The sequence below is a fragment of the Salminus brasiliensis genome, chromosome 12 (assembly GCF_030463535.1).
Source record: "Salminus brasiliensis chromosome 12, fSalBra1.hap2, whole genome shotgun sequence".
Taxonomy (NCBI): Eukaryota; Metazoa; Chordata; class Actinopteri; order Characiformes; family Bryconidae; genus Salminus; species Salminus brasiliensis.
Window position 1 is genome coordinate 5,717,807 of NC_132889.1, and position 9,111 is coordinate 5,726,917.

At 42.9% G+C, this 9,111-nt stretch overlaps 1 protein-coding gene across 3 annotated transcripts; it reads right to left on the bottom strand.

Annotated features, from left to right (window-relative positions):
* Nucleotides 1-306: 306 nt before the first annotated feature.
* On the bottom strand, nt 307-6,357 carry LOC140574188 (uncharacterized). Of its 3 annotated transcripts, none has more exons than XM_072693933.1 (4): nt 6,267-6,357; nt 5,132-5,252; nt 3,263-3,392; nt 307-2,067 (listed from the first exon to the last, which is right to left on the bottom strand). In XM_072693933.1, exons 2-4 carry the CDS (start codon nt 5,232-5,234, stop codon nt 1,812-1,814), a joined length of 489 nt encoding a protein of 162 aa, XP_072550034.1. In that variant the 5' UTR covers nt 5,235-5,252; nt 6,267-6,357; the 3' UTR covers nt 307-1,811. The 3 variants fall into 3 exon arrangements, with proteins under 3 accessions (XP_072550034.1, XP_072550035.1, XP_072550036.1); XM_072693934.1 differs by having other exon boundaries at nt 5,132-5,248; nt 6,263-6,357; XM_072693935.1 differs by having other exon boundaries at nt 6,263-6,357.
* Between the last annotated feature and the right edge of the window lie 2,754 nt (nt 6,358-9,111).

Sequence of the window (9,111 nt, forward strand, 5' to 3'; positions counted from 1 at the left end):
CCTGCCTGAACATTGAAAAGGCTCTCGGTGAGAAATGACAGATGTCTTCAAGAAGAAGGAAGGAAACATTCCACAATGAATATTTGACTGAACCGGAGAAAAGCAGGAACGTTTTTCATGGCCTGCAAAATAACAACTGCTCTGTGCGTGTGTATGTGGGCAGATTACCTAATGAGCCATTTCGTGGTATCTAAACATCTGCAGGTGTTTAGAATGCTCTTGGAAAAATGGGGGAAAGGGTAATTTTGTGTAGACCACATGACGTGTGTTTGACGCGGTTTCTCAAGATATTACTCACAGATGATGTATGCAAAGAACACTTTATTTGTAGCTTATGTAAGACTGCAGTTATGAGCCAAAAGACATTCAGCACCACATTACCTTGCTTGCCAGAGAGCTGTAAAAGCACAATGAAGCTTCTAATAAACAACGCCAATGCTAACGCTAACGTTAGAACTTTACTAGTGACTATGCTTTACATATTAAAATTGTATACCAACATACGTACCCCTTTTGCCATTGAAGTGGTTAAATGACCCATTGGTTGATTTAGCAAGATCTTTTTCCAAGCCACTTTGGGCTATTCCTATTGGTCCATCTATTGTTCCATCAATGTAATTGAAGTTTTGAGGTTAAGATTTGACTTTATCAGAAGATATAATGAAAATCAGTGGTAGGTAACACTCACTGAGCACTTTATTAGGGACACTATACTCATACAGGGTAGGGCCTCCTTTTGCCCTCAAAACAGCCTCAGTTCTTCATGCCATGGATTCCTGGATCCCACAAGATGTTGGAAGCATTCCTTCGAAATAAAGCAATTTCAGCAGATTTCTCAGGAGTTAGACCACATCCCAAAGGGGTTTACTAGATCTGGTGTCAGATATGGTGTATTAAACGTTTGCTTTGAGATGATGGTGCGTCGTCTTGCTGGAAGTAGCCGTTGGGTGAAAATAACTGTGATCATGAAGGGATGCACATGGTCAGCAACACAACACCAGCCTGGACTGTGCCACCACTCCTAAACTGTCCAGTTTTGTTGAGCCTGTGCTGCCTGGAACCTGATGTGGTCTTCTACTGTTGTAACTCGTTTGCCTCAAGGCTGGACGTTTAGATGTTTGTCTTCTCACCACAATTGTACAGAGTGGTCATCATCTAAGATGCTGTTGCCTTTCTGTCAGATCTAACCAGTTTGGCCATTCTCCTTTGACCTCTCTCTTATCAACAAGGGGTGTTTCTGTCCAGTCTGTCTGGCACCAACAATTACACCACGCTCAAAATGACGGAGATCACATTTCTCCCCACTCTGATGGTTGATGTGAATATTACGTGAAGCTGCAGGCCAGTATTGGCATGGTTTTATGCATTGCGCTCCTGCCAGATGATTGGCTGATTAGATAATCAGATAATGTACAGGTCTTGCTAATGAAGTGCTCAGTGAGTATATATAAATAATATAATCTGGTGTGTACAACATGTGTTAACTGAGACCTAACCTATCTACAGCGGTTTGACAAATGTCACGCCATGCTTGCTCTTAGAAAAGACCCTTACATTTGCAAATTGCCACTTTCGCATGGAGCAAAACCGCAAGAAAACCACAGAGGGGGGCAATTTTACCTTGGTCAGCATATTGTATTTTACCAGTTTCCCAGCAACATGCAGTAACAAGATGGCAAAAAGAAAAGACTGAGAAGCTCTACAGAAAATGAAACGCCATACAAACGTACAGTATATCACGGCGGTCTGCTGTATATGGCTTTGGAGAGAGTACCAGCTCTATCTGGGATTTTTCAGAAAGCTCCAAGCTTTCACGAAACTGGAGGCTTCTTGATGATTCTCCTCCGCACTGGGGTGGCACCAGCAGTTCTGGTTCCAGTTCCGGTTCCAGTTCCAGTACCAGTTCCGGTCGCAGCTCCGGCCGTAGCTCCGGTGGCCCTCTCCAACTTCAGCTCGTCAATGAACGTCTCAATGGGTCCAAACTTCTCCGTCAGGTCGGCAAGGTGAGACTTCAAAGCGTTGAACTCCTTGTAAAGGTCATCCAAAGCCTCTGAGAGAGGCTGGATCCTGAAAATTGAAAAAGCAGGGCTGTGGTAGAGTGTAAAAAATAGGGATGGGCGACTTGATAATGGACTAAACAGTGGACTATATGGTGTGTTTACAGGTTTATACCAATTGGTAGCGAGTCTGTAAACAACAACAACCAATGCAATATAACTGCAATGTAACAAGTAGGCCTAGATGATCAAGTAGGCCCATTATGCCGTTATCTTACTTTGGTCATTTATGTGTACTGTTTGACTGTTGCTCCTTAAAAGGGCTCATATCACTGAAAACCAAAGGCCTGTATAAGGTCTCTGAATAGTTACGTTGTGTCAAAATGTAAAAATGAATAAACCAATAGATATGCTCTAAACTTATATGGAATAAAATCCATTAAAAGTAAGACGTTTTTCCAGGTTCTAGATGGCTCAGCGGGCTAATATTTTGCCACTATTGCCTGGGGGTTGCAAGGTCGAATCCTGAGCCATGTTATTATGCCATCAGCAGCCGGAATCTGAGAGAGCACAATTGGCAAACTCTTAAAGCGATGTTGGCTGTTTTCTGGACTGGAGAGTGGGGGACTCTTGGGGACCCATGCTTTCCACTGAGTTCCACTGAACTTTGGAACTTGGTAGAAATAAGACTTGTAGGCCCTTCAACGTTACAAGACATGTTAAAACTACCATATTGCCCATTAGTATTAAGAGGCCTCGGAATAGGAATATGACCACAAGTGAGTTTCTGGGGGAAAGGGGTATGAGCAGAATCCAAACCATAACGAGTCAGGAAGTTTCTGATTGAGCGTGCAAAAAGTCTCCAAGGTTTTTTTTCTTTTTTCAGACATAATGAGACGTTCTGGTCTGAAATAAATCCAGGACTTCGTGATCTTGGCATGGGAGTGCTCCCCACACTAGCAATTTTCTGTCCTGGCTATATTCTCTGAGAATAATAAACCAAGAATGTTTATCTTATGGTCATTGTGATGACTATTCAAGTTCGGAACATATGAAAAGCACATGTTATGTAGGAACGGGAGGCCCCACTGTATGATATTTGGTCTTCTGTAAGTCTACTATTGAGTTTAATACACATGAAGATGTTTAGATTTAAGTTCAAGACCACTAATCCTTTGTATCTGTGTGTTTTTGCAGTTTTTTCACCCAAACTATTGTGATACTGCTGATGTCTTCCCCCCCCCACCCTCAATGTTTTATGGTACCTGGAGTAGTCAGGCAGCAGGGTCTGGTGATCGTTCTGCAGAAGACCCCTCATTTGGCTTAGGATATCAAACCTCCAGTCGTCCAGAACTTGAGTCAGGTTGGCCACGCCCCGCATGTTCACTTTCTCAGCTGGAAACCCAAAAGGCCAAACAATCTACAGTGTACCTTTTCATTTTAAACCATGCAGATGTGAATATTGGTGACCATTCTGAGTGGAGGTGCATTGAAAAAGGCCTATTCAAATGTGTTGGCGTCAATAAATAATATAGATCCTGCAGCTCACATTCTCAGCTGGAGACCCAAAAGTCACCCATTTTATAACCTTCTGAGCATTGATGACCATTGTGAGGGTAACTGAACTTGAGGCGCGTAAACAACAGAGATCCGTTAACCCTTTGGAATGTTGTGAACTTTTATTTAAAGACATACAAATTGAGCTTCTTTGGTTTTAAACTGGAGCTACCAGCCTAATGTAGCTAACAAACACTAGATGTCAATAGTCACCTCCATCTTTTAAGTGAATACATGCCCACACACATCTATCAGCCTGCTCGGACCACGTCCAGGTCTACTTCAAGGTGCGGCAGACTTGTCATTGTGGTTTAGGACACGGTATGACTTACTGTGAGCTATAAGAAAGATCAGACCTTCAGGGAGAACCAATATAATGAAGACCAGAAAGTGGTTTGAGCATGTGGGCATGTATGTTCTAGGGATGTCAAAGTTTTTTTTACCCCCGATCTGATCCGAATCTCTTAATGTTGACTATCAGCTGATAGCGATCCGATATTTGTGTTTCTTTGAATAATACAGCCCCACAACATAGGTTAGACGTGCAGTAAAATCACTATTTTTAGTACCAGTTACTCTAATCAGACTAAATTCTGATCTTCTTTGTTTGGTTTAACTTTTTAAACGACTGTTTTAAACACTTTAGTATTTAACATCTTACAGTCCAGTCTGCTCCCATTCAGCTTCCTTTACAGCTCTGCAGTCTAATCACTTAGTGTGTGCATTAGCATGAGCCTCATATTTGGTTCCGATTGCGCCGTTCAGAGCTGGTCTAGAACCAAAGAAAGGATCGTGGTTCTCTTGCTGGTAGGACAGAGCATTTCCACCAAAGTTTGGTTTCTAACCAGGAGGAATTCAGAAGTAAAGACTAGATGGGAGGAATGGTAGATCTTCCCAAATGGAGATAATGGAATACAATGGCTTTGCCGTTGCACAGTTAGCTACAACCAGACTGGGTGTGTTTTTTTTGGCAGCGCCGACAAAACCATCAGAAATTAGACCAACATTTTCTGGAAGAGTGAAGAGTTTAGATCCTCCTCTTCTGACAGATTAACTAACTCACTCTTTACCTGTTGCTCGGTAAGCCCTGTTGCTGTTTTCCTTTTCCCTAAACTGTTAAGGTGGACTTTAGAGTTAGCATAAGAATCCACTGGTAACTGATAACGCCATCTCTTATATCAGCTCTGTTTGGTTTTACTGTCTGGAGAAGTTCTCCTGCAGCAGCTGAGGATCATGTTTATTATTGGCAGATTAGACCCTTAAGAGCTGAGATCCGATCCTGAGCTAAGATTAAATGCTTTGATTAGCCCCCCATCCAGAGTCCCTGGATCAAATCGGGACATCATATGTACAGAAAGGAAACTTCTAGTGTTTGTTAGTAACGTTAGCCTTATCTTACCTTAACCTTCGGACACCAAGTATGTCCTGCCTGATTGGCTACATCCAGGGTAAGCACATAATTGTATAAATCTGAATATTCACCGAATCTGGAAACTAACCCCACCCCAATTATCAGACCACCCCTGAATATGTGAAGGACACTCATTTGGATTCCAGAAGAAAGAGAAGAAGCTTACAGCCATCACGGTAATTCCATTCCTCTTTGGCCGGGCGTCTTCTCTGGCCAGACACTATGACCACGGCTAGAGACAGAAGCAGCAGACTCACCCTGAAGTCCATCCTGGCACGCTCAGCTACCTTCACAAAGCAAAACAAGCAGAGGAGCCCAGGCTCAGAGATGTTTAGGCTTCAACCTCCCGCACCGGACACATTCAGAACCCACAGCCTCACAAGCCACATTTCTTTGGAAGAAAGTAACTTTTGCCTTGACCAGACGTCAATTGTGAAAAAGCTATGTTGAAAACTACAGGGTTGGTGGTTCTGAAGTTCTTGTATTGACTGTGCTGAGTTCTTCATACACTTAAGCCTTAAAGCTCCTCTGCTCAAAGTTCTCAGTGTGGATTTATAAGCTTCGCCTGGAGCTCAGACGGCTGGAAAAGAACTGCATTTCTGAGGAGACATGCAAACAAGGCCTGATATGCAACTGAATATGAAGTGTTCAGATACACGATATGGACAAAAGTATTGGGACACCTGCTCATTCACTGTTTTGTGCAAAATTAAGAGTATTCACAAACAAAAGAGTTCCTTCTCCTGTGTTGGAGTAGCCATCTCTAAGAAGGCTTCCAACTGGATTTTGGAGGAGGGAGTATTGTTGTGAGGGTTTTGATTGCATTCAGCAACAAGAGCTTTAGTGAGGTCAGGATGGTGGTGGATGGACACCACCCCACCTAATCCCCAAACTCATCCCAGAAGTATTGGATGGAGCACCATCCATCATTTCAGAGTACACAGTTCCACACTGCCCCACAACTCAATGCTGGGTAGGGGGATTTATACCCCTCTTGATATGGTTCCCATAGGTTCCTACTTAAGATCCTACCCCACTGACAGTACTTCTCTACAAGGACTAGACAAGCTGTATATGTGGGCCTCTGCACATCCAGTGCCCTAAAGTAGCTGAATGCATTCATTAGAAGGGGTGTCCACAAACATTTGTCCACAAGGTGTACGTATAGAGGACATTTAAACACACTTGTCTTTTAAATGGGAACCAATGAACTGCAGTAAAAGCACCTAAACGCATCATAAAAACAGAACGAGCTGAACTGCAAGGCTGTAAAACAGTCAACTGAAAATGAACTCACAAACCTGCTGGTGAATTCAGAAGAAAAAAAGTGAATTCCTCAGAGTCTCCGAGCGCCTCTGGAGCACCGTGCCTAAGTACCGACCCAGCACACTCTCCTGTCTCCGTCAGTATGCAGAACGTGTTCCAGGAAACCCTGGATATACAACACACACAGAAGCACACGCCCATTCTTCACCCTCATTCACAGAGCCTCATAAGCACACACACACACACATACACACTTATATGCAAGTGTAAGCAGGCCAGTTTTGATTTGACAGGGTCTTCCCTCAAGGTTCATAGTGTTCAAGTGGAAACACATGACAAATACTGTGCTCGAGGACTGTGTGAAGACTTGTTGTGGAGCTTGCGAACAAACACAGTATTGGCTGGGGAATGAATAAACAATTCAATAAGGAACAAACAACAACAAACAAACACATGGACAGACCAATGAACCAACAGACCAATAAACAGCATACAATGCCCTGCATAATGTTTGAGACAAAGACCCTTTTTTGGGTCATGCCCCTCCATCTGCTCCACAGTTTAACATTTCAGATCAAACCAATCAGACTAGATTAAAGTCCATATATCAGGCTTGAATTTGAGAGTATCTGCATACATGTCAGTTTCACCATGTTACAATTACAGCGCTTTTTGTACCCCCCCCCCCCCTAAATTTAGGGCAACATAATGCTTGACTGCCTGCCATCAGCAGCCAGAACCAGAGCGAGCACAATAGAGGGTATGCAGGTGGTGGGGGACACTGCAGCCATGCCCACTGAGAGGCAAAAAGACAGACTGAGTGGCAAAGTAAGCGTTCCGTGTGAATGCTGCTAACACGAACACGAGAAAGGGCTGTTGTGCGATCGACTGTACAAATAGATTCAGCGACATGCTAAGTCCAAGTGAGAGGGAAAGCTAGCAAACCTGGATAAAACAGTCTACTAAATTTGCCAGCAAACAGTGGAAAACAGTCCTAAGACCGTTCACTTGACTCTGTGCTCTCAGATATGAGGCTTTATCCTCTAAACGGGTGGGAATCAAGGCTCAGTTCGCTGGACGATACTGGCTACACAGTGCTGTCCATGGGCCATGGGTTCTTTAGTAATTTGGATGGATCGCTGTCGAGTCCAACTGCCGCTAACTTAAACGGTTAGCCTTGCTCTCCTCCGAGTGTGTCGTCGTCTGATGACGTTGCATTGTTACGCATGTGTTGGAGGAGCCATGTGTCAGTCCTTACCCTCACAGTGTCGGGGGGAGGCTACTAACGAGTGGGTTTGGTAATTAGATGGAAAATTGGGTAAATTGAATGATCAACAAACAAAACGCATGAAGACTGACATCTCCTCCAACACATGTCCTCCAGCCATTGCCTCTTTTCGAACTGCTGCTGATGCAACATCGCTAGTTAGCTAGCATGCTCGGAGAACTGGCTCCCCAGTTCCGATACAACAGCAAACAGGATCACAGGAATCACAAGAATTATGGAATTATGTGGGAGGAAGTGCCCTCAACCCACCCCTGAGAGAGCAAGGCCAGTTATGCTCTCTCAGACTCTGGCTGCTGATGGCAAGCAGCATGACCCAGGATTCAAACTAGGGTTTTGACACTCTTGTTTTACCCTCTGCCTTCATTAATATTGGTCTCATCTGTCCCCAAGACGTAGATTTTCCCAGAATTCTTCAGCTCTTTTGAGTACTTTTTTTGCCAACTGTAATCTGGCCAGTCTGTTTAATGGTTTGCCTCTTGCATGGCAGCTTTTGTGAAGGCTGTTTCCGATCTGTTGGACACACCATTAAACGATTTTTCTTTAACATATTAAGGATTATCAGGCAGTGGATGTCTTGCTTGGCCTACCAGTCCCTTTGCAATTAATTTACATTTTTAGCATTTAGCAGACGCTTTTATCCAGAGCGACTTACAAGGTTACTCGTAGTGTAGTGTAGTGTTAGGAGTCTTGCCCAGGGACTCTTATTGGTGTAGTGCAGCATAGTCACCCAGACCGGGAATCGAACCCTGGTCTCCCACATGGTGTTGTTGTAACGCAATGGTAGGTGGTGGTGTTATCTGTTGCGCCACACCAACCACTAATTAATGATCTCACCAGTGCGTTCTTCGTTTTTTTGGCTGACCGATGTCTCTAGAGCTTCACAACAGCTCTTGTGTTTATGTTGAACAAAGGCAACTACAGACCCTAAAGGTGTTTGAAAGCTTAGAAGGAAGCCTGGGAAGCTTATGCCTGTGCTAATAATGGAATGGAATGGAACATACCTGATTACATCTTTAGTGAAGTCAAATGTCCCGGACATTATGGTGCCCTGAAATGAGGTGGACTGTGTTAAAAAAAAAAAAAAAGAGGACTGTACGCAAATACCCTGAAATTAAAGTCTGTTTGGTGTGATTTGAAATTTTAAACCATGGAGCAGAGGGGCATGTCAAAGAAAAATGTAGAAAAGTATGGAGGGCACCTTAGGTAGACAGATTCATAGACAGTCATATATATACACCTATACATCTACTACATACATTACTTTTTGGGGGAGAGAACAGTGACTGTAGCAGAAAAAAAGTGCCCAGGAAACACAAGGAATATTTTTCTTCTCAACTTTTCATAAAAGTATGGAAAAAACAATTAGAAACCCATTTTTAATATTTTTTATTTAAACTTTTTTTTATATTTTTTTAAGTTACAATAAATATTTAAATATGTATTTATTGCATATTTATTTAACTGCATTTATTACTTATTTTAAAAAGTATTGTTTATTACATTAAATTAAATGAAATTTTTATTAAGAGAAAAACTGCAGGGACTTTTATCACCGTCTCCGTCGTTTCCTCCGCCTGTCTCGTTGCTAAGCT